We start from the raw sequence: 23,552 nt of genomic DNA, 5'->3' as shown, positions 1-23,552 counted from the left end.
ATAACGGGACCCGGGACAGGCCCGGCCGGTCCCAGACGGGAGAGCGAAGGGCTGACCTAATCCGCTTTGCCCAGGAGAACCCGGGGCTCCTATTGTTAGAATTTCCGGCGAAAACGATTATCTCCTTCAGCCAAGCGGTCGCAAGGAGCTTCCGTGGATACGCCCACCAATACGGGGCCGAGCCAGGTGTGGGGGGGACATGTACATGTGGTGCCGGTTGACACCCGGCCACCTTCCCCCACCATGCTTGGGCCGCCCCCCCCCCGGGGGGGGGGGGTTCTCGTCTCCCCTCGAGGAGGGGGGGGGGCAGGGCCCGGATTCGCCGACGGCCCCGCTTCCCCCTCCTGCCGCTCCGCACCAGGTCCTACCGCTAGCTCTCAACCACAGGAGGAGACAGGGAACAGGCCGGAGACAGAGCCCAAGGGCATCTGCCCCCGCCACGCAGAGGAGCGCTGACCAGGTTGTTTTAGTTCTTTTTTCTGTGCTAGTTCGTGCCAGTCTGCTGTGAGAGGTAGGTAGGTAGAAAGGTGAAGAACAGCCAGGCTCGGACTGGACACCAACGCGGTATGGGTGTGTGAGACGACGCTCGAAGAATTCTTTTTTCTGACTCTCCAGTCACGAGAATCGCGGGCGCATTTGCTGTCTCAAGTACGCGGGCGTGGCTCCCGCTCTCGACTACCATTTGCTCATGAAAGAGGCACCTGCGGCCCGAGCGCGCTCTCACTTCCTCCTTCGCCGGCTCACCCCAACGCGCGTGTCGCAGGAGGGCAGCGGGCCGCATGAGATGCTCGAGATAGGTGCGCGCGCGGCGTGCCTGCGGTCGGGCCAGCCGCACGCCTGCGACATCATAGAGCGCCGCTCCACGGCCGGTGCGGGCGAGGGTGGCGAGGGCAGCGCGGCCGAGTACTATGTACACTACGTCGGCCTCAACCGACGGCTCGACGAGTGGGTGGCGGCGGACCGGATCGTCCACGACACCAGCGGCGCGGGCGTGCGCGACGGCGCCGAGCTCGGGGGGCGCCGCGCCACGCGAAAGATGAAGCGGCGGATCGACGACATGAATGCGCTGCAGGCGCGCGGGAGCCGCCCTCTGATGCACAATAGCGCACGCCCTCTCCGCGCCCTGTCAGGATCCTCGTCTCCTCACACGCGACGAGCTCTCACCCGAAGCGCCCGCCTCCAGGCCGGCGCGTCGCACGACGAGGCGCTCGAGAAGGAGCACGAGGCGCGCCCGCCGTGCGTTGACGCGGCGGCCACTCGGAGTCTCGGCTGACGCGGAGTGGTTCGGCCGCTCGTAGGAGTCGACAAAGGTCAAGAACATCCAGACGGTCGAGATCGGCCGCTTCGAGGCGCCGCCCCCGCCCTCGCCCCGCCGCGCTAGGCCCTCGCCCCGCCGCGCTCCGCCTTGCCCGCGTCGGCCGCGCCCGACACAAAGGAGACGACCGAAGCGTTCCGCCGCTTCGCCGCCACGCCTCCGCCTGCTCACTCCGCACCCGCGCCCCGCGGCGCTCGCCTAGGTGGACACGTGGTACTTTTCGCCCTTCCCCGACGAGTACGCGCAGCAGCGCAAGCTCTACATCTGCGAGTTCACGCTCAAGTACATGAAGCGGCGCAGCACCTACCTTGCGCACTGCGAGCGCGAGCGGTCACGCCAGCCGCCCGGCCAGCTCATTTACCGCTGCGACGCGCCGCCGCTGCGGCGCGAGTGCCTCGCGGCGGGCATGGAGCAGCCGAAGCAGCTGTCCGTCTTCGAGATCAACGGCTCCGACTCGAAGGTGTACTGCCAGTGCCTCTGCCTGCTCGCAAAGCTCTTCCTCGACCACAAGACCCTCTACTACGACGTGGACCCCTTCCTCTTTTACGTGCTCTGCGAGGTTGGCGCCGACGGCGGCCACCGGATCGCGGGCTACTTCTCCAAGGAGAAGACGTCGAGCGAGCACAACAACATCGCGTGCATCCTCGTCCTCCCGCAGCACCAGCGCAAGGGCTACTCCAAGCTCCTCATCGACTGCGCCTACCAGATCTCGATCCGCGAGGCCAAAGTCGGCTCGCCCGAGAAGCCGCTCTCGGACCTCGGGCTGCTCTCCTTCCGCTCCTACTGGACGCAGATCCTGCTGCAGACGCTGAGCGACCACCGCGGCAACCTCTCCGTCAAGGAGATCTCGATGATGACCTCCATCACCACGGACGACATCATCTCGACCCTCCAGTCGCTCAACCTGATCAAGTACTGGAAGGGGCAGCACGTCATCTCCGTCTCGCCAAAGATTGTCGACGAGCACCTCAAGCTCCACCCGCCCGGCACCTCTTTGCGCTGCGACCCGTCCAAGCTCACCTGGCAGCCGCCCGCCGAAGACGCCCTCGACAAGTGAGGCTGAAGTGAGGTGTGCTCGGGGTGCGCGGCTCCGCTCTGGGGCAGCGCGCATGCAGTGTTCACTTTGTCCATGACCGGGGGGCGGCGGCTTGCGCGCCCACGCTTGCGCGCTACCGGTGTACCACGCGGCGTGTCGGAGGGCACTTGTATTCATAGGCTAGCGTTTGGGGGCTAGAGTGGGGTGACGCAGGGCGTCGACATACGTAACCGTTACGTTGAACGTACGCGATACGGGGAGGTGGGTGTCCTCGTACTGGGTTGTGGGGGCTTGCGCAAGAGGAGCGGTAGCGCCTGAGCTCCCGGGCGGCTGCGCCGGCCGCGCGGGCCGTGGGCGCAGCGTGGGGCCGGGAGCGGCCTGCTCCGTGCTCATGTGTCCAGCGTCTCTAGACGATTACAAAGGATCGGACGTCACGCACATTTTGACAGGGACGTCGGAAATCGGACACATCCACTGGGACGAGTCAATTCATTCACTAGAATGACTAGAAAGGGCACCCATGGGGGGTGATCGCATCCCCCCCAATGGCGGCGGGCGCCGCAGAGCCGGCATTGTGGAGTCAATCCCCCCCATTGCGCGCGCGCGCATTGGTGGCGAAGTCGACGCTGCGCCTCAGCTTGTCGCGCGCGACCCACTTGGTGAGGAAGTCGGCGGGCATGAGGTCGTCTGCGATCTTGACGACGCGGCACTCGCCCTCGGCCATGCGGCGCTGGAGCGTGTGGTACCGGCGGAGGAAGTGGCGCGAGCGCGACGCGGACATGGCATTGTTGGCGACGAGGACGTTGGCCTTGTTGTCCGAGAGGATGACCGTGGGCCCGGCGGGTGGCGCTCCGAGGGCAAGGAGGACGACGCGCGCGTAAGAGACGTGCTCCCCGGCCTTGGCGGTGGCGATAGCCTCGCACTCGTGCGACGAGTCGACGATCAGGCCAACCTTCTTCGTGCAGTGGTAGACGGCGGCGCCAAAGCACGTGAGGACGATGCCGTAGAGGTCGAGGTCCCCGTTCCACGTGGCGTCGGCGGCAGCAGCGAGATCGGCAGGCGCGTGCGAGTCGAGCCCCGCGATGTGGGCCTGCATGTGCCCCTGAAGCTCGGCGACAGCGCGAGGCCCGCCGTACGTGATCCCGTCGTCCCTATGCTCGTAGGCCATGTTGAGGGCGGCGCGCGCGACGTCGTAGGCGGCCGGCGGCGGCGCAGACATCACGCACGAGAGGCGGTGGAGGACCAGACAGAGCTTCGGCTGGACACGCTCGACGAACTTGAGGTGGCCGATGATGCTCTGCGTCCGCACCTGCTGCGGCGTCAGCTTGCCGTCGCGATCGGCGAGCTTGAGCGAGTCGGCGGCGACGGCGAGGCGCCTGCCGCTGAGGAGAGTCGGGCGCTCGCCACGGAGGAGCTCGGGCATGTGCTCGCGAGCGGCCTCGATGATCTTCTGCGGCATGGACAGCGTGAGAGTGCGCCGCTCGCGGTCACGCTCGAGCTTGAGACCGGCAAAGGAGGTGGGGCTGTAATCGACCTTGACCTCGCCGTCGAACGCGGCCTTGAGCGCGGCGATGGTGGCGTCGGTGGCGGCGGTGCCGTTGACCTCGGAGATCATGAAGTCGTCAACGATGGTGATCATGCGAGCCTCGCCGTGCTCACCGTGGTAGGAGAACATGGCGGGGACGCCCGGACACGGCATCCAACCGAGGCTCTTGATGGTCTCGTTGAAGGTGCATTCCCACTCGTAGCCGGCGCTTTCCTCACCCCAGAGCGGCGTCGAGAGCTCGATGCAGAGCTGTGTGCCGTCCTCGTCGGTCATGGGCAGCGTGGACGGGAGGCTCATGTAGCCGACGGGGCCCTGGCGCTTCGCCTTGATGTAGGCGTTACCGACGTCTCCCTTGGTCAAGACGAGGCAGGCTGGGCAGGGCTCGGCGGCACACGGCGGATGCTGTGCGTCACTGGGCCACAAATTTGGTTTCGGCGGCACCCTCGACCAAACCTTGCTCAAGGTTCTTGGGTGCAAAGAGCGCGGCCACAAGTCACAGGGCCCGCTCGTCCATGCGACCGGCAAAGGCTGGGTCAAAGAGCACAAGGGACAGTACTACGACGCGCTCCATGTCAAGAACGGAATCGTCAAAATTTGTCTCGTCGAATCCAGGGCGGCATTGCGCCGCCGACCAAGAGAATCATCTTCAACTTCGCCAAAGAGGTCGGCAGCCCGAGCGCCGTCGACCGCACCGACTACGGCACAGCCTCCGGCAGCGCCCGGGGCTTCGCCCAGCACCACTCGCAACAGCTCTCGCGCGCCGCCGTCTGTGGCGACGCGCAAAACATCAACAACGCTGCTCGCAACATGCGTGTCGCGCACTCATTCATGACCGGTCTCAATGTCCCACCCCCCTGCGCGCGGGCCTTCTAGGCCCGCGGGTAGTCTCACCCCATCCCCAGGGCCTCCAGGGCTCGCACCTCAACCTCTCACAGACCAGCGCACAGCGCCATAGGAAGTATTTTCTTGTCAATAACAAGGCTGTGAACTGATCGTGCCACCCAAGGTCAGAGAACCAATGGACCACGAAAGTTGACCACGCGCCACCATCCCAAGTGCCAAGCAAGACCTCGCCTCCCTCAGGCCGCATTCACTTTTTTTTGAGCTTAGCCTTCGATGTTATGAAACAAACGCAAGGCGGACATGGCATATCGCTCTCGGGCCCACAGACATCCCGCACACCCGCCGCACACCCGCCGCCCCCGCGCGCGCCCCACCCCGGCCGGGAGAAAGGGGAGTGACAGTTTGGGAAGGACAGCCGAGTATCTCGCACTCCATGTGCGAGAACGCAGGGTAAATGTAAGCCGGACGGCTCACAGGCCACCTCTTGCGCCCCGAGCTTACCATCTACCGCACTGAACACCTCCGCCCCCTCGCTCCCAACCCATGCACCTCGCCTCGGGCCGCGCCGCGCGATCTCGGGCGATCTCGCGCTATCTCGGGCGATCTCGGGGCCGCGCCGCGCTATCTCGGGCGATCTCGGAGCGTCGCTCGCGCGGCGGCACACCTGCTCAAAAAAGGAAGGGCCCGGTTGGAGCCACGGGGCTCACGCACTCGCTCAGGGCGTCGCCTCACTCTGCGCCACTTTTGAGGCGTTGGCGAAGGCCGGTGAGGCGGCACCCCGCGCGGCGCGTTCCTCGCCCTCTAGGCCGACTTTTTTTGAGCTTAGCCTTCGATGTTATGAAACAAACGCAAGGCGGACATGGCATATCGCTCTCGGGCCCACAGACATCCCGCACACCCGCCGCCCCCCGCGCGCGCCCACCCCGGCCGGGAGAAAGGGGAGTGACAGTTTGGGACGGCAACAGAACGAGTATCTTGCACTCCATGTGCAAGAACGCAGGGTAAATGTAAGCCGGATGGCTCACAGGCCACCTCTTGCGCCCCGACTGACCGATCTACCGCACTGATCACTTCCGCCCCCTCGCTCCCAACCCATCCACCTCGCCTCGGGCCGCGCCGCGCAATCTCGGGCGATCTCGCGCTATCTCGGGCGATCTCGGGGCCGCGCCGCGCTATCTCGGGCGATCTCGGAGGACGGAGCGTCGCTCGCGCGGCGTCACACCTGCTCAAAAAAGGAAGGGCCTGGTTGGAGCCACGGGGCTCACGTGCTCGCTCGGTTCTCGCCGCCTCGCTCTGCGCCACTTGGGCTGGTGATGACGTAGGTAGGTAGGTAGAAAGGTGAAGAACAGCCAGGCTCGGACTGGACACCAACGCGGTATGGGTGGACGCTGGACAGATGATGACGACACGCACGAGCGACACACAGACACAAACAAGCTCACAAGACACACAGCCAGCTGGCTGCCACACACCCTGAGTTGGCGTACACATAACTCAAGGCCACATCCTCCCTGTCGCCCCCCCCAGCACTCCAAGGTGCCAAGAGAAACAAACAAGGGCACAACAAACAACAGACGACAGGAAGTGACATGTGAGGCTAGAGCAGCATGCTCCACCTCTAGCAATCTCTCCGGCCGGCGAGGCACGGACGAGACCGTATGTGGGGTCTAGTGAGGTGTCTATGGACGCCCTCCTCGTGGGCTAGCTGCCTGCGGCTAGCCCTAATCTCGCACTCACGGACAGTGACAATCAAATGGGTGAGTGTTTGCGAGCTGAGGCGCGTGTGCTAATTCTAGGCCGCACGTCGTGGCACTAAAAAAAGAAAGAAAACACACAACCCAAGGGAGGGATGGGAGAACGGCACGCCGCCACCACACAGGAGTCGTGGCACTATGACGAAGGTAGACGTTATGACGCTTTTTTACAACAAGGTCCAGAAAAAAATGCTGCGCACGGCTCTCGCTCTGCGGCCGCAGCTGCCGCGACGCTTGAGGGGCTCGCATGCAGAGGCGCTGGTGACGGAGCTGGAGGAGCTCAAGCGGCGCGCCAAGCGGCGGAGCGAGCGCGCGGACTCTCTTAGCGAGCAGATGCGCGAGGAGCGTGTGATGCACGCGCTGCGGATTGCAAACTGCGAGGGCCCTGACCCGGCGGTGCTGCGCGAGATCGAGACGCTCAAGCTGGGCCGGCGCAAGCACTGGCACGATCAGAAGCGCGCCTCGCAGCTCAAGGCGCGCGTCGCCCGCCGGCACGCCTTTGAGGCGCAGGAGGTCGGAAAGACGGGCGGGCTGGCGCTTGAGGACCTGGACAAGGGCAACCGGAACGGTCGGCCCGAGGTGGCGCTGCTCGGCCACTCCAACTGCGGCGCGTCCGCCCTCCCCAACACAGCCATGCCCACGACTCATCCACGATGACGCGTCCCGTACCTGTGGTCCGGTAGGCAAGTCGGCGCTACTCAACGCGCTCATCGGCGCAAAGGCGCGCCGCGGGCCCGCGGAGGTCGACTCGCGCGCCGGGTGGACGATGCGGCTGCACTTTTACTGGGCACGGGCCTCGCGGGCCAGTCGGCGACGACACGCCCTTCCCTGAGTTTTCTCGGAGCCCTCGTGTCAGGCGCGGCCTCGCGGGCTTCTCGACGAGGCGCACGCAGGTTCGCAGCAGGGGTTGGTGCTGGTCGACACGCCCGGGTACGGGCACGCGGTCGCCGGCGCGAAGGAGCTCCGTCACTGGCGCGACCTCATCGAGGCTTACGTGAGCAGCTCGCCCTCCCTCCGCCTCGCGCTGCTGCTTGTCGATTGTGCGCCACCTCCTAGACACCTCCTAGACACCTCCTAGACACCTCCAAGACACCTCCAAGACACCTCCAAGACACCTCCAAGACACCTCCTAGATCCCTCCTCGGCACGTCCTACGCACCTCCTAGACGCCCCCGAGTCCCTCCGCTCCGCCGCCCTCCGCCCTCAGCTTCGCCCTCCCTCTCCGCCTCGCGCGCCTCTGCCCGCCCCGCGCTCCACGCCCGCCCGGCGCCCTCCCTCCCGCCCCACCCTCCCGACGGCCCGCCCCTCCCGCCCCGCCGCCCGCAGGCTCGCGAGGGCTCTGCGCCGCCGACGGGCGCGTGCTGCGGCTGCTGCGTAAGCGGCGCGTGCCGACGTTCGCCGTGCTCACAAAGTGCGACCTGTTGCCGCCCGCCGAGCTGGCGCGCTCTCACGCCATCGTCTCGGCGCAAGTGGACGAGGCGCTCCGCAACGGCGCCGCGCCGAGCCGCGCGGACGCCGCGCCGGCCGTGCCGCTACTGATGCTCTCGTCGCACTTTTACTCCGGCATCGATGGGCTGTGGGAGAGGCTGGGCGAGACGCTGCATCGGCAAGAGGCGGAGCGGCTGGCGAGGCTACAGCAGGAGGCGGAGGAGGGGGAGGCGGCCGCTGCAGCCGAGGAGGGGGAGGTTGCTGCTGCGGCGCCCGTTCAGCGCCGGCGCGGCGAACCCGGGCGGTTGATGGTAAGGATACGGCGAGAGCGAGAGCGAGGCGAGAGCACAACATGCGATCTCTGAATTGATTGTGTGTGGACTTCATCGCATCGCATCCGCCTTGAAAGTCCGCGTTCGTAAAGATTTTACGAATGCGCGCGCCACTTATCAGAGTAACCGTCAACTTCGGCAAACCCCGCCTTCCCGCCTCCGGCTTTCGAGAGCCCGCTCGCGGCCTCGCGCGCCGCAGCTGCGCGGGTGCGCGGCGGAGCCGGCTGCCCGAGCGGCTCCAGTGTTGCGTGCTACCCAGCAACACGCCCTCGCAAAATTCGGGTCGATGCCGGAGCGCACATCAGACGTCAGACGATCAGAGCGCAGATGCCCCGCCCACACTGTCACCGAATTAAAAAACGCCTCCAGATCCCCGGCGTAGAGGCCCCCCCGGAGGGATGGCGGATGCTCAACCGCTCCAGGCCTTAATAAACGACCTCACAGTCTGGGGCACCGCCTGCACTCGGCACCGGGCACCGCCTCAGTATACAAAATCCGCCTGCGGGCCGACCCTCACAGCTCACAGCTCACCTCACAGTCTTCCGCGGGTGCTACAACTGTATTGCAATAGCGCGCCCGCCCATCCCAGCTACTGCTGCGGCGCACGCAATCTCCGCTGTCCCTCGCAGGTGACAGAGAGGCACAAATCTCAGAACGGTGGGCTTGCCCATCCCGGAGTGGTTCGATCCCACACAAATCCGAGACGGTGATGGGAAGCGTCTCGATGATCTCAGACCCAGTGAGGTAGTGCGTCAGACTATCCTGGATCCTGCTGAACAAGCTCCTCTTGTAGCTCGATCGGTCACACCGCCATCGCCGTCGGGGAGAGGGGGGACGACACTGCTTTGGCAGCGTGCACCTCGATCCTGTACCGTGTTTGTTATGACCCCCCCCGATGAACACACCAGTGAGGGAGGGCGAGACGATCGAGGGGTCCCGTACCATGCGGAACCGACCCCATCCAGTGCTCAAGTGCTCAATAGGGCATCCTGCCTGCCTACCGGCGCGCCGGGAGGAGGTGGGTGCTCCGCCGCCGGACCGCCCCCTCCATCACCCTCGCCCAGGGATCTACAACGCTGTCTCAAGGTCCGACAGGTTCGGCACCGGGCACCGCCTCGGTATACAAAATGCGCCTGCGGGCGGACCCTCACAGATCACAGATCACTTGGCGGGAGGAGATTCTAACTTTGTTTGGTGTGCCGGTGATAGTACTAGCACGCGCCAGTTCGCACCTGTGTCGAGCCTGTGTGCTGTGAGAGAGAGTTCTTTTGTTTATATTCTAACTTGGCTCCCGTGGTGTACCTGTGTTCGTGCCAGTGCGCGCCAGTCCCGTGCCCAGTGTCGTGCGAGGGAGTTTTGTTGTAAGATTCTAACTTTTGTCCGGTCCTCGGTGGACGTTCGGCCATTCCATCCGCGGGCGCTAGCCCCGCCATGGCGTTCTGCGCGCTGGCGCCCGAGCCGCCGCTCGCCGGCCCGCTCGGCGGGCTGTCTGATTGGATGGCGCGGATGGAGTCCGGCTTGGCGGAGGCACGCGCGATGCGTGAGCAGGTGCTCGACCTCGAGCTGTGGCGCGCGTCCGTGACGCGAGAGATGGTCTCGATGCGGAACGAGATGGCAGAGCTGCGGGCGGCGGTGGCGCGACAGTATTTGACACAGAAAGAGATCGAGGACCTGATCGCCGCGGCGAGCGGCGATTTCCTTACTCGCCAGAATATCGAGGAGCTCATCAGCGCGCACATCGCGCGTGCCTCCGCCAAGATCGAGGAGCTAGTGGTGGAGGTCGCGAGGGAGCAGGCTGCCGGCAGCGGTGGCGGCTGCGGCAGATCGACCGAGGCGCGAGCTCGGAGCGGCGAGGCGCAGCGGCGAAGTCGCAGCGGACCGCCATCGCGCCCTGGTGGACCGTCGCGTCCAGGCTCGGCGAGGGGATGGAAAGGATTGCGCTCTCGCTTTGCGCTCTCCCCCCCGCAGGCGCGGAGCTCAGAGGTGGCGCAGCGCGTGGAGACCGACGAGGCTGCAGAGTCGCCGCTCGCTCCGGCGTCGGCCGCGTCGCCCACGGGCTCATCGGCGCCCGCCCGATTTTGCGTCCCGCTATGACCCACGCACCCTTGGGTAATTCGTGCCGCGGTCCCTGACTGCAGGTTCTCAGCCTGTCGAGTGACAGCCTCGCGTCGGAGGCGTCGGCGCGGGACAGCGGGGGCAAGCCGGAGGAGGCCAGCCGAGGCTCGACGCGCCTCAGCCGCGAGCGCGAGCTTAGCCGCGAGCGCGGCCCCACGCGCTGCTCCTCATCAGACAGCGTGGGAGCCGGCGGAGCGATGGCGCCTCACGGACGCAGCGCCGGCAGCCGCAAGCATTCAGGCCGCGCACGGCCCTAGCGCTGATGAGCTTTGAGGGGCCCGGCGATAGGCGCACGGAAGCACGAGGATGTCCTCCGGGAGCTGCGGGAGGCCGCGGTGATCCGGCATCGCGAGCTGCTCGAGGCGGATCAGCGCCACCGTTTGCAGGGTTCGTTTATGCTGCAGATTGGCGGGGCTCGTTCGGGACCGGCGCTGCAAAACGTTACCGTTACCACACGTGTCGTAACGCGTGCCGATTAGGCAGCGACTCGGCCGAGGAGAGGCTCACGGAGAGCTCGATGACGCCACGCTTGGGCGGCAAGGAGGACCGAGGACACCGGAGCAAGCCGCGCAGCTTTGTTCCGCACACACCGCGCGCTGCGTTGGTGTTTTGGCCACGAGGGCGGTGCCGCCCTCCCGCGGCGTGCTCACTGCAAGAGGGCGGCGCCGGTAGGTGCCTCGCTCATGCCGCGAGTCGGGGCGCGATTCTGGCGTTTCGCCACCCCCTCCCGAAAGAGTGCCTCCACTGCCTCCTGCTCACCTGTTTCAGGCGTTGCTGTAGGTTCCTCCTCGGCGTCCGCCCCATCGACACCGGAGCGGGCCGCCGCGTCGACCCTCTCCCCGAGTTCATCCACCGCGTCGCGCACGTCGTCCTTCTCGGGGCTGCCATCGCCGGACGCGAAGGGCGATGCCCCGGCGTCCTTTGGCGACGCTTCGCGGGCGGGGGCGCCCGCTAAGAGCCCGACAGGCCTCCGAATCGAGCAGCCCTCTACGGCCGACCATCCGAACGGCAGGGCGCCGGAGTTAGCCGGCGAGAGCGCGCCGCCGCTCGAGGTGCTTGCGGGGCGCTCGCCGAATTGATCCTTGCGAGGTGACGTTTCGCCCTGCTATCTCTAGGTCTGGTCGACGGTGAGCCGCGTCGGCAGCGCGGAAGCGCCGGCCGCCATCTCGAGCCTCGTGCTCAGCAGCGATGGTGCAGTGCTGGTTGGAGGCACCTCAGACGGGCGGGTGGTGGCATGGACCAGGCGGAGCGGCAAGGCGGCGACGATTGGGGATCGTCGCGAGGGCGAGGGCGAGGGCGAGGAGGGCGGGGAGGGTCAGGGGTCGGCTTCCGGCTGGGAGCTGACCGGCTCCTACATCGCTTGCCGGCCTTCGAGCGGTGCTGCGGGCGAGCCGCCGCTAAGGCCCGCGAGGCTGATTGGAGATCCACTCTCCTGAGAACACGGGGGATTTGCCAACAGGAGAGCCGCTACACGGCGCCGAGATTCATTCGGTGGCGATGGGCGGTTCGCTCGTGCTGAGCGGCGGCGCCGACGGCATCGTCGTTGGCCATCCGTCCCGAGATTCGAAGTGCATCACCTCACCGGGAAAGGGGTTGACTCGCAGGCGTCGTCTCTGCGATTCGCCTCGCGGTGGAGGACGGCTGCGCGCACCTCTATGCGCTGCACACGATGCGGCCGAGGGCGCGACCTGTCGAGGAGGGCCAGATGCGCACCAGCCCCCATATGCAGTCCCCCTCACCCCGCGGTCCTGCTTTGCGGCAGGACGAAGCCATGTGCGTCGCCCTGCCCCCGGAGCCGCCCGATGCTGGCGGAGGTAACAACGCGGGCGGCCGCGCCGCCGATCCCGTGTGGGCGGCTTCGGGCAGCCAAGGCGGCGCCGTGCGTGTCTGGTCCCTGCAGAGCGGCTCGGCGGTGCAGTCGCTGCCGCACTCGCATTGGGCCTCGCCTACTGTCGCTGTTTGCGCTCCTCATTTGGACAGTGGGGGGCTCAAAACTGCCCTTGAATGCGCAGGTCATGGCGCTCGCCATCGAGCGGGCGCTGCCGCCGCTGTCGGGCGCTCTGGGCGGGCGCGAGGGCGTCTACCTGCTGAGCGGCTCCTTCGACGGCCGGTGCACGCTCTGGCGCGGCACGGAGAGCGGGGATTCCGCCGAAAGCCGGCGCCCCGTAACCTTCTGACCCGAGTCACTCAGGCGCTCCGACCTCGAGGACGATCGCTCTCCCACTGGCTTTGCCAAGCTCCACTCCTTTGCTGTGGCCACTGTCCCCGGCGCCTCGTCCGGCGGTGAGGGCGATGGCGTATTGTCGCTGCTCCTCTCTGCGAGCCGCGACCTCGTTGTGGCGGGGCGCAACTCGGGCGCCATCCATCTCTACGCCCTGTCGAAGCTTGACGCGGCGCCCTTCGCCACGGGGGTGCAGTCCACCGACGGAGGCGCTTGCGCGCTTTCGTGGTACGGCGACGCCGGCCGGGCATTTCTGGCCGGCTCGGAGGACGGCGTGTGCAAGAGCTGGGAGCTCGCCGAGCCGGGGACGCGTCGTCGCAACCAGCCACCGGGCGCGCTCGTCTGCTTGGGCGTGGCGCAAGTTGGCGAGGAGGCGAATCGGAAACAGTCGCGCCCCGCGATTGCTCCGGTGCTGACCAAGTCGCGCCTGCAACGCAGGTGGGCGAGGAGAAGGGCGAGGAGAAGGGCGAGGTGCTTGCGATCGCATGCACGGCCGCCAGCGGCATATGCGGTTTGGCAGATGGCCGCATCGTCGAGGTGGCCGTGCCGCAGCACGGCAGTGTGCGGCAGTACACCCCGTGAGAGAGGGAGGTGATCAGCAGGGACCAGGGTGCACCCGTAGTGCGTAGATCGAGTGCTGGTCCGCGCAAAATTCCGTGCCGCATGCGTGAGGGCGGGGACTATAGACGAGTCATGAATGAACGTAGCTGCCGACCCGCGAGACACAGTTGGACATATCCTGCGCGTCGCACTGAGCCACTGTGCTCACTGGTGGCGCCTGTGGCGTGTGGGCCCACACAGACACACGGAGATGACGGTGGGGAGTGACACACAGAAGACATCCTTTTCATTCTACACCGAGCTCCGAGCCAGACACGTCACGTGACGCACGGACGTGTGCACGCGTGACGACTGTTCGTCTAGCTGCCCTTCTTTCGCACATGCACATGCTCAGCATGTGCATGTGCAGTGCATGTGGTCTCTCCCCCGACGTCCGATGCGTCACGGCTCACGCTGAACACGACACCAGAACGCAAGCCGGATCAACGCCTCGCACACTCGCCACGATCTGCTGACATAGACCTATCCAGGCTGCTCCTCGCGACGGGCAATCTCCGCTTCCGCCCGCTGCAGCAAGTAGCGGAGCTTGCTCGCCTTGGTCCGCAGCTCGCCCAGCTCGCCCAACGCGCCCGCATCGCCCGCATCGCCCGTTCCGTTCGTCGCCGGCGGCCGCGCCGGCGGTGGTGGCGTTGCCGGGGGCGGCGGCGCGGAGAACAGACCGCCGCCGTCGCCAAAGTAGGAGGCGTCGGCTTGCGCCTCTGCGGCGGCTGCCGCGCTGCCCCAGAGCCACGCGCCCACCGCCGAAGCGGCCGGCGCGTGCTTCTGCCGCGCCTCGTTGATCTGCGCGATTTGCCTCGACGAGAAGCCGCACGCCGAGGCGATCGCAGGGAAGAGAGGGCCTGCAGAGAGGCGCCAGCCTCACCGTGCTCTATGACTGGCGGCAAAGCTGAGAGGCGGGTGGCGAGCGGCGCCTCTCTCCTCGGGCGGCAGCAGAAAGAAGCGCAGCAACACATTGCGCAGATACTCAAAGTCGGACCCGCCGCGCCGCTCGTGCCTAGAGCGGAGCGCAGCGAGGTTGGATGCACGCGTCGAGCTCCGCGCTCGAGCAGCTGTGGCCGCGCGCTTTGCGACCCGTGCGCGCAGCGAACGCGTGAGCTTTTGGTCCGTGGCGTGCGCGGTCTCGAGCTGCGAAATGGTCTCCCGCGCCCGCTCGAGCGCCGCCTCCAGCTCAGCGGCGCGGCGCGCGAAGCGGGCGGCCATGTCGCCGTCGGTGCCGCCGCCACCAAGCAGGTCCTGGGTCGGATGGGGATTGGAGGGTGGGTGGGCGGTCCCGCAAAGCAAAGGAAGAGGGAGGCGAGGACCTGCCGGATGACGTTCCCCTCGGCGTCGAGCCTCGTCGCGACGCGCGCGGCGCCGGCCCGCCGCTGCTCCTCCAGCGTGCGCCTACACGCAGGAGCACAACGCGGCCACCCGTTTTGGTGTGGTGTGGCTCGGAGGCCGCCGCGTCTGATGGCCAACGCGTGCAGGAAGCGTGCGCTCTCGTCGTCGCTGGTGCCGACGCCGATGGTGGCGGTCTGGACCTGCTCGCGCGGCGTCGAGGCGCCGCTCCCCGCCATGCCGCGGCGCGCGGCGAGCAGCTCCGCGTCCTTCTGCGCGAGCATCTGCGCCGCCCGCGCCTTGGTCAGCTGCGTCGCGCGCTGCACCGACTCGCCGTGGGCTCGCAGCCGGCACTCGAGCTCGCTGATCGAGCGGGTGAGGCAGGTGCTGACGGCGGCGTGCCGCGCCGCCCACTCCGCCTCGAGGAGGCGCGTCTCCGCCTCGGCCTTTGCGAGCGCCTCCGCCCGCACGTCCTCGGTGGCGCCGCGGAGCCGCGCCGCGGCCTGCGATTCGGCACGGCTGACCGCGCTGCTCACCGCGGTCGATACCGCCGCGGCGGAGCGATCGCGCTCCTCGCTCCGGACGAGCGCGACCGCCTCCTCGACGCGCGCAGCCATCGTGGCCTCCGCCGCAGCGGCCAGCGTCGCGGCGGCCGGCGAGGCGGCGGCCGGCGAGGGCGTCGCCGGCGAGGGCGCCGCGGGCGAGAGCGCAGAGGAGCTCGGCGGCTCGGCGGGCGCCGCACCGCTCCCGACCGCGACGCCGCGGGGCGACGCCACCACGTCCAGCACCGAGGCGTGCGTCTGCCGCCGGTCGTCCTGGAGCAGCGAGACGGTTTGCCGCAGCGAGGCCACCTCTTGAGCGCGGTCGCGCATCGCCCGCTCGATGGCCGCATCCTCGTCCCCGAGGCCGAGCGGGTCCCACGTTGCCGCGCTCGCCAAGGTGCTCCCCAACCAGGAGCCGGCCATGGTGCTGCCCGACATCGTTTACCTCCAAAAGTTACCTGGATTTCTTTGAGCTTAGCCTTCGATGTTATGGCATATACCCACAGACATCCCGCACACCCGACGCCCCCGCGCGCGCCCCACCCCGGCCGGGAGAAAGGGATTTTCTTTCCATCTATCACCCGCACGTTCGACCCGGACGGCATCGTCGGCGGCTTTGTCGCTGGCGTCGGCACCGACCAGGTCGAGGACACCTTCCCCGACTCCAACACCATCGACACGCCCGCCATCCTCAAGGCCAAGACGGCGGCGCGCAATGCGGCGGAGGCGCGGGCGCGCGGCGGGCCGTGGGTCAAGTTCACCTCGTTCGTCACCGCGCTGCCTCGCCCGTACATCGGCGCTTCCATCGGCCTCGAATGTCGAGAGGGAGATGTGACCCTGCTTCTTGGAGAAGTACGAGATGATCGCGGTGCCGATCTTGAAGGCGCAGCCGGAGGTGCTCTGGCGGGTGCACCAGTTCGCGTCGGAGCAGCCGAAGAGCTTGGGGTCGGCGACGCGCTCGTAGTGGAGGCCGAGGTCCTGCGTGCCGATGAGGTAGATGAGGCAGCGCTCGGCGGCGGCCTCGATGTTCGCGTCGGGCCAAGCCATGCAGCGCGCCAGCTGCGAGACGGTGTACTGGATGTCGGGGCGCGCGTTGGTGGCGAACATGAGGCTGCCGATGAGGCACTGGCAGCGCTGGAGGAGCTGCGGGTCGGGCGCGGTCTTCTTCTCGGCTGCGCTGATGACGATGGACGGGAGGTCCTTGTCCGCGGGCACCTTGTAGCCCGCGTGCGTGACGCCTGACGGGAAGAAGCGCGCGCGCAGCATGTCGATGTACTTGCTGGCAGACAGCTTGAAACCGGTCTGCGTCTTGGTGATGGTGAGCCCGAGGAACTCGTGCACCTTTCGCTCGTGGACCTTGAGCGGCTTGCCGACGTGCTTGTTGAAGTGCTCGATGTGGTCCCGGAGTGGAAGATGCCGAAGTCGTCCACGTAGATGACGACGATGAGTTTCGTGCTGTTGCGGGTGAGGGTGAAGCACTCGGGTCCGCCTCGGACTGAAACGAGCCCAGGAAACGCCTTGTTGATGGACTTGACCTTGTTCCACCAAGCGTTACCTGCGGATGGTGCGCCGTAGAGGTTGCCGACCTCGCACACCATGTCCTTCTCCTCGCCGGTGATGGGGTCGATGTAGCAGTACTCGGGCTTGCCCTTGAGCCCCTTCGGCATCTCGCAGTACCAGGTCTCGCCCTCCCCGCGCTCCGCCCAGGTGTACGCCATGGGCTGGTCGCATGTGATGAGTTCCATGTCCTCCTGCGCGGCCACGTTGAGCACGGTGCGGGTCGTGCCGTAGCGGACGACGCTCGCGAAGGTCTTGGTGAAGTCGACGCCGGGCCGCATCAGGTTGCCCATGACACAGCCGCGCCACTTGCACCGGCCGTCGGACTTCCGGGAGGCGATCTCCTTCAGCGGGAGGACGCGCACCTTGGCGGGGCGGCGCATGGGCTTGAGCGTGCCGTTCTGGATGAGGCCGAGGAACTCGGTGTCATACGCCTTGTACCACATGTCGCGCAGCTTGGGGTCGCTGATGTTGGCGATGTCCTTGTAGTGCTTGGGCACGATGTTGTCCGGCATGGGCATGATCTGGCCGTCCACGCTCGACATGTACGCGACGCACTGGTCCGTGGTGTTGCGGTAGACCGACGACGATGGGGATGCGGCCGCCGCAGCCGCCCAGATGCCGAAGGGCGTGGCATTGGCGGCGAGGCGGGCGTTGAGCATGTTGTTGTACTCGCCCGTCGAGACGCCGCCGCGGCTGCGGGTGGAGGGTGGTGCGCGGCGCAGGTGTTGAAGACCGACGACCGCGCAGCCGTCTAGTCTACGGCCACACACACACACATAGTGTCCTTACCACCCCTGGACTGCATCTGCGCAGTTTCGTACCGCTGCGGCGCGGTTTTGCAAAAACCGTTCTGCAGCGGCGCGGTTTTGCCCTTCACCCGCAGCCTGGATTGATAGTCATTGTGGGTGTGGGGGCCGCGGGCCAGGACTTTTGTTTGAACAAAGTTTTGACAGTACATTTCTGTCGGGCCTTGGAACAGCTTGTGAGTGGTCACTGAAGACCTTCACAGTTGGTAGCGGCGGGGCAACGATCCCCGGGACATTATGTTACGACAACATGTCGTCGACGGACAAGCTGGTGATTCCGGCCTACAAACAGGGCTCCGAGCGGGAGTTCAACGAGTGGTTCCGCAACCTGCGGACCGCGGCGAAGCAACACAAGTACCTCCTCGACATCATCGAGGTGGGCACCATCCGGCCGGGCGCGGAGCGCGAGGCCGAGGCGGTCGCGCTGCACGTGCGCTACAAGAACATCGGCACTGCGGACGGCCTCATCCCGGCCATCATCGACAAGTACTTCGGGGACCTGGCGGTGACTCTGTCGCGCCAACTCTACGGTGCGCTGCAGAACGCCGTCAAGGACGACGACACGCTGGCCGAGATGTTGGCGGACGAGGACGCCGACCACTACGACGACATCAAGAAGGGCATCGCGGCGATCAAGTCGCTCATCGAGTCGGAGGACACGAACTCCAAGAACGTGCGCACGAAGGCGCTGCGCGCGGATCTCGAGAAGGCGTACTCCCCCGACGCTCTCAAGGACCTCACGTCCGCGAGCCTCGCCAAGTTTGTGAAGGTCTTCAGTGACCACTCACAAGCTGTTCCAAGGCCCGACAGAAATGTACTGTCAAAACTTTGTTCAAACAAAAGTCCTGGCCCGCGGCCCCCACACCCACAATGACTATCAATCCAGGCTGCGGGTGAAGGGCAAAACCGCGCCGCTGCAGAACGGTTTTTGCAAAACCGCGCCGCAGCGGTACGAAACTGCGCAGATGCAGTCCAGGGGTGGTAAGGACACTATGTGTGTGTGTGTGGCCGTAGACTAGACGGCTGCGCGGTCGTCGGTCTTCAACAGCCCCCCATCCTCGCATCGGGTAGCGAGGCTGAGGATCTGAAGAAGCTAGACGACTCCTACATCTCCTACTATCGCGCGCACAATTGCGCAGCCTCCTCGAGGGTGGAGGACGAACATACAGGTGGCTCGGGGAGCTCCAGGAGCGCCCATACTGCCGGTTGTCGACTACATTTGATGAAGGGGAAGTCGGCGTTTCCCCTCTGTCCCGTCCTAGGCGGTGTCGTTCATGATCTCCTTGCGGAACGACTCGAACTCCTTGCGCGGGAGCGGCTTGGTGAAGAAGTCGGCGAAGTTCTTGAGGCTCTCGACGTACTCGACCTTGACCTCCCCGGACTCGACGAGCTCGCGAATCTTGAGCTCCTTGCGCAGGATGTGCTTCGTCTTGTCGTGCATGACCGGGTCCTCGGCGACGCGCAGCGCGGCCGTGTTGTCGATCTTGATGATGGTCGGGCCCTTGGGCTTGTAGCCGAGCGACGCGAGGAGCGAGCGCAGGTGGACCGCCTCGCAAGCCGCCAGCGTGCCGGCAGAGATCTCGGCCTCGAATGTCGAGAGGGAGATGTGACCCTGCTTCTTGGAGAAGTACGAGACGATCGCGGTGCCGATCTTGAAGGCGCAGCCGGAGGTGCTCTGGCGGGTGCACCAGTTCGCGTCGGAGCAGCCGAAGAGCTTGGGGTCGGCGACGCGCTCGTAGTGGAGGCCGAGGTCCTGCGTGCCGATGAGGTAGATGAGGCAGCGCTCGGCGGCGGCCTCGATGTTCGCGTCGGGCCAAGCCATGCAGCGCGCCAGCTGCGAGACGGTGTACTGGATGTCGGGGCGCGCGTTGGTGGCGAACATGAGGCTGCCGATGAGGCACTGGCAGCGCTGGAGGAGCTGCGGGTCGGGCGCGGTCTTCTTCTCGGCTGCGCTGATGACGATGGACGGGAGGTCCTTGTCCGCGGGCACCTTGTAGCCCGCGTGCGTGACGCCTGACGGGAAGAAGCGCGCGCGCAGCGTGTCGATGTACTTGCTGGCAGACAGCTTGAAACCGGTCTGCGTCTTGGTGATGTTGAGCCCGAGGAACTCGTGCACCTTTCCCTCGTGGACCTTGAGCGGCTTGCCGACGTGCTTGTTGAAGTGCTCGATGTACTCGTGCGCGAGCGCCCTGCCAGCGGTGGTCCCGGAGTGGAAGATGCCGAAGTCGTCCACGTAGATGACGACGATGAGTTTCGTGCTGTTGCGGGTGAGGACGAAGCAGCTCGGGTCCGCCTCGGACTGAACGAGCCCAGGAAACGCCTTGTTGATGGACTTGACGTGGTTCCACCAAGCGTTACCTGCGGATGGTGCGCCGTAGAGGTTGCCGACCTCGCACACCATGTCCTTCTCCTCGCCGGTGATGGGATCGATGTAGCAGTACTCGGGCTTGCCCTTGAGCCCCTTCGGCATCTCGCAGTACCAGGTCTCGCCCTCCCCGCGCTCCGCCCAGGTGTACGCCATGGGCTGGTCGCACGTGATGAGTTCCATGTCCTCCTGCGCGGCCACGTTGAGCACGGTGCGGGTCGTGCCGTAGCGGACGACGCTCGCGAAGGTCTTGGTGAAGTCGACGCCGGGCCGCATCAGGTTGCCCATGACACAGCCGCGCCACTTGCACCGGCCGTCGGACTTCCGGGAGGCGATCTCCTTCAGCGGGAGGACGCGCACCTTGGCGGGGCGGCGCATGGGCTTGAGCGTGCCGTTCTGGATGAGGCCGAGGAACTCGGTGTCATACGCCTTGTACCACGCGTCGCGCAGCTTGGGGTCGCGGATGTTGGCGATGTCCTTGTAGTGCTTGGGCACGATGTTGTCCGGCATGGGCATGATCTGGCCGTCCACGCTCGACATGTACGCGACGCACTGATCCGTGGTGTTGCGGTAGACCGACGACGATGGGGATGCGGCCGCCGCAGCCGCCCAGATGCCGAAGGGCGTGGCATTGGCGGCGAGGCGGGCGTTGAGCATGTTGTTGTACTCGCCCGTCGAGACGCCGCCGCGGCTGCGGGTGGTGCGCGTCGCACCCGCTGCGGGCGGGTTGACGTTGCCGTCGTTGGCCGGGTCTGGCATGATCACCACCTCCTCGTCGAGGGTCAGCCCCCCGGCGTGGTTGTCGGTGGTGGGGAGGAAGACGGAGTCGCCGCGCGCCACGTTGTTGTCGAGCGTAGCCTTGTCCGACTCGTCGGGCATCTCGTCCGCGGTCACGAGCTCCGGCCACGCGCCCTCGATGTCCGTCAGAGGGAGGTCGGTGGTAGGGGCGCGGTACTCGATGCCGTTCCAGAGCTCGTTGACGCAGAAGGTCGCCTGCGTGGTGGTGCCGATGTGCCCCTTGCGCGGACCCTCGGTGATGACGTACTTCCAGCCGGGCGAAGTGCGCGAGATGCCGAGGAAGGCCGCCATCTCGCCCGTGGGTGAGACACCGTTCGCCACAAGGTGGGGGGGCGACTTGACGATCATCTTGCACGCCCACGGGTAGAACATGTTCATCTTGGGGCGCTGCCCGGTCTTGAGCTCGTACGCTGACTTGCCGGTGTCGCGCACGGCAAAGGTGGCGTTGGCGATGGTGGCCGCGTACACCCAGGCGTAGCCCCAGTACTGGTAGAGCTGGGTGGCGCCATGCCCCCCTGCGCGCGCCATCATCTCCCGCACGATCCTGCCGCAGGTAGCGTTCGCACGCTCGCATGCCCCATTCTGCCACGGCTCGTAGGGGCAGCTGTTGCGGAGGGTGATGCCGTACTTGAGGCAGAGCTCGCGCACGGCGCTGGAGTTGAGGACGACCTCGTTGTCGCAGAACGCAACCCCTCCGCGGAACGTGTGGCCGTCCTTTCCCTCGTTCTCGGCGAAGTACTTGCGCAGGTAGGCAGGCGTCTGGCCCTTGGTCTGCAGGATGTACGGCGTGATGGTGCTGGTGTGCTCGTCGACGACCATGAGTGCGTAGCGGTGCCCATCGACGCCTACCACACCCTTGGGCGACCAGAGGTCGTAGTGCGACGAGCCTCCGAAGCGAGTGGCCAGTGGCCGGCCGGTGCTGCGCCGCGCGTGGTACTTGGCGTTCGCCTGCAGCGCGGCGTCGTCGAGGCCCTCGTTGCGGTCCATCTTGGAGAGGTCTGGCACGCCGTCCGCGATCTTGCTGAGATCCTTTAGCGCGTCGCCGGAGATGCACAGGGCGTGCCGCCAGAAGGTGCCATCCGTCGGGCGCCGCCCCGGCTTGCCGCGCACGATGGCCTTGGCGGCGTTGGCGCCGACGGATGCGCCGAGCGGCATCAGGTGGATGTTGAAGTCCTCCCCGAAGTAGATGGTCTGCCCGGAGGGGTAGTTGAGGCGTGGTGGGCAGAGGTCGAAGCGGACCACGATGTTCTGCGCCTTGCACTCCTTGACGCTGACGAGAGGCATGGCGAGTCCGGGCGCGTACAGCGCGTTCACCCACTCGGTGTTCACAACCTTGGTGTCCTGCGGCTTGGTCGGGTCAGCCAGCGCGAAGGCGTACGCGGTGCCGACGCCCTTCGCCTTGAGGTAGTCGTTGTTTGCGCAGCGGATGTAGATGGGCTTCTCGGGCTCGCGCCACCCGTGAGGGAAGTAGTCGGGCGTCGGGAACATGTTCATGCCCGCCTTGGAGTCGACGCCAGCGGCATACGATCCCGGCATGTTCACACCGGCGGTCGTGTCGTACGCGTCGACGACCTTGACATGCCCGACAAGCGCGTGTGCCTGCATCGCGTCCATGCGCGCCACGTACATGGCGAGCATGATGCACGTGTACGAGAGGACGAGCGGGACCGTCTTGGGCACGTCGATGTTATTCACCGCGCGGAACATGTCGCCCGCGACCTTGCGGTAGATCGGCTGGAGCGGGTCCTCCTCGATGGCGTACTCTGCTCCGCCACCTGAGCCAGTCGCCGGCCCGGTGGACAGCTCGAGGGGTAGTGCGGTGACGGACTCGACCATCACGCCCATGTTCGAGGGCTCGTCCACGGCGTCGGCCACAGGCGTGCCGATCGAGGCAGGCGAGCCCATGTAGACCGGGATGAGGCACGCGAGCAGGACGAGTAGGATGGAAGCGCCGATGTACGGGCGAGGCAGCGCGGTGACGAACGAGGTGAACTTGACCCACAGCCCGCCGCGCGCCCGTGCCTCCGCCGCGTTGCGCGCCGCCGTCTTGGCCTTGAGGATGGCGGGCGTGTCGGTGGGGTTGGAGTCGGGGAAGGTGTCCTCGACCTGGTCGGTGCCGACGCCAGCGACAAAGCCGCCGACGATGCCGTCCGGGTCGAAGGTGCGGGTGACAGAGTCGGCCAGCGCCGCCCGCACCTCCTCGTGGTCGGCCGCGGTGGAGTCCGACTTCTTGGCGAAGGGGTCGTGCGGGAGGGTGCGTCCGGGGGACTTGGTGCACACCTTCTTGTACGAGGACTGGGCCATGCGCACCTTCGCCTCGTGGTCGATGCGGTCGGGGAGTTCCTCGAGCACCTTGGCGACAGGGACCCCCTTGCAGATGAGGTCGCCGATGCACTTGCCACCGTGCAACCCGCCGCAGTGTGGGCACGGCTTGCGCCCGCCGGCTGCGCGGCCGCCGCGGTCCCCGCCGCCCTTGTCGGACTTGATCTGCGCCTGGAGGGCGGCGACCTGGGACTCGGCGGCCGCGAGCTTCTCCTTGAGCGCGCCTTGCGAGGCAACCTCCGCCTCGAACGCCGCCTGCGCAGCCGCCTTGGCCTCGTTGGCGCGGTCCGCGTTGTCTTGGTCGAGGATGCCCTGCATCGCGAGCGTGGACGCCTTGAGGCCGTACGTCTTGCCCGATTGCGCGGCGAGTTGGCGCTGCATGCCGATCTGCACGCGCATGTTTGCGCCGAGCGTGGCCCCCTTGGCGGCGATCGCGTCGAGGATGTATTCCTCGATCACCTCGTCGGGGAGGTGCCACTGGGAGCCCTTGAGGAACTTGTTCGCCAGCTCGATGCCCGTCTTGAACTTGGCGAGGCTCGCGGACGTGAGGTCCTTGAGAGCGTCGGGGGAGTACGCCTTCTCGAGATCCGCGCGCAGCGCCTTCGTGCGCACGTTCTTGGAGTTCGTGTCC

At 66.6% G+C, this 23,552-nt stretch overlaps 4 protein-coding genes across 4 annotated transcripts; 3 read left to right on the top strand and 1 right to left on the bottom strand.

The window, feature by feature from the left end:
• Positions 1-1,021: 1,021 nt before the first annotated feature.
• Positions 1,022-2,644, top strand: EMIHUDRAFT_349715 (putative histone acetyltransferase). Its single transcript, XM_005775518.1, is given in 5 exon segments — positions 1,022-1,072; positions 1,184-1,225; positions 1,299-1,349; positions 1,518-2,579; positions 2,593-2,644. 4 exon segments carry the CDS (start codon positions 1,037-1,039, stop codon positions 2,370-2,372), a joined length of 984 nt encoding a protein of 327 aa, XP_005775575.1. The 5' UTR covers positions 1,022-1,036; the 3' UTR covers positions 2,373-2,579; positions 2,593-2,644.
• Positions 2,645-3,671: 1,027 nt separating this feature from the next.
• EMIHUDRAFT_95717 (hypothetical protein) lies at positions 3,672-4,170 on the bottom strand (the record flags this gene model as incomplete). Its single annotated transcript, XM_005775517.1, has 2 exons — positions 3,672-3,727; positions 3,759-4,170. 2 exons carry the CDS (start codon positions 4,168-4,170, stop codon positions 3,672-3,674), a joined length of 468 nt encoding a protein of 155 aa, XP_005775574.1.
• A 2,502-nt stretch (positions 4,171-6,672) lies between these two features.
• EMIHUDRAFT_461242 (GTP-binding protein) lies at positions 6,673-8,382 on the top strand. Its single transcript, XM_005775516.1, has 4 exons — positions 6,673-7,101; positions 7,178-7,281; positions 7,351-7,534; positions 7,821-8,382. The coding sequence occupies exons 1-4, from the start codon at positions 6,684-6,686 to the stop codon at positions 8,285-8,287; spliced, it is 1,173 nt and encodes a 390-aa protein (XP_005775573.1). The 5' UTR covers positions 6,673-6,683; the 3' UTR covers positions 8,288-8,382.
• Positions 8,383-9,685: 1,303 nt separating this feature from the next.
• On the top strand, positions 9,686-13,172 carry EMIHUDRAFT_195762 (hypothetical protein; the record flags this gene model as incomplete). The annotated part of the gene is made up of 11 exons (XM_005775515.1): positions 9,686-10,148; positions 10,223-10,378; positions 10,658-10,756; positions 10,849-10,946; positions 11,272-11,421; positions 11,485-11,746; positions 11,829-11,911; positions 12,132-12,281; positions 12,382-12,479; positions 12,561-12,951; positions 13,029-13,172. 11 exons carry the CDS (start codon positions 9,686-9,688, stop codon positions 13,170-13,172), a joined length of 2,094 nt encoding a protein of 697 aa, XP_005775572.1.
• Positions 13,173-23,552: the final 10,380 nt, after the last annotated feature.

This window comes from Emiliania huxleyi, assembly GCF_000372725.1.
Source record: "Emiliania huxleyi CCMP1516 unplaced genomic scaffold EMIHUscaffold_3, whole genome shotgun sequence".
NCBI lineage: Eukaryota > Haptophyta > Isochrysidales > Noelaerhabdaceae > Emiliania > Emiliania huxleyi.
The sequence above is the reverse complement of the archived record's forward strand: the minus strand, read 5'-3'. Positions and strand labels throughout refer to the sequence as shown.

What these genes read in the sequence shown, in the direction of transcription:
- EMIHUDRAFT_349715 (XM_005775518.1), top strand. Translation starts at nt 1,037, where the DNA reads ATGAAGCGGCGGATCGACGACATGAATGCGCTGCAG. An exon ending in CGCTCGAGAAGGAGCACGAG is followed by an intron (nt 1,226 to 1,298) that starts GCGCGCCCGCCG and finishes GGCCGCTCGTAG; the next exon opens with GAGTCGACAAAGGTCAAGAA. An exon ending in TCGAGATCGGCCGCTTCGAG is followed by an intron (nt 1,350 to 1,517) that starts GCGCCGCCCCCG and finishes GCGCTCGCCTAG; the next exon opens with GTGGACACGTGGTACTTTTC.
- EMIHUDRAFT_461242 (XM_005775516.1), top strand. Translation starts at nt 6,684, where the DNA reads ATGCTGCGCACGGCTCTCGCTCTGCGGCCGCAGCTGCCGCGACGCTTG. An exon ending in TGCGGCTGCACTTTTACTGG is followed by an intron (nt 7,282 to 7,350) that starts GCACGGGCCTCG and finishes CCCTCGTGTCAG; the next exon opens with GCGCGGCCTCGCGGGCTTCT. An exon ending in CGCGCTGCTGCTTGTCGATT is followed by an intron (nt 7,535 to 7,820) that starts GTGCGCCACCTC and finishes CGCCGCCCGCAG; the next exon opens with GCTCGCGAGGGCTCTGCGCC.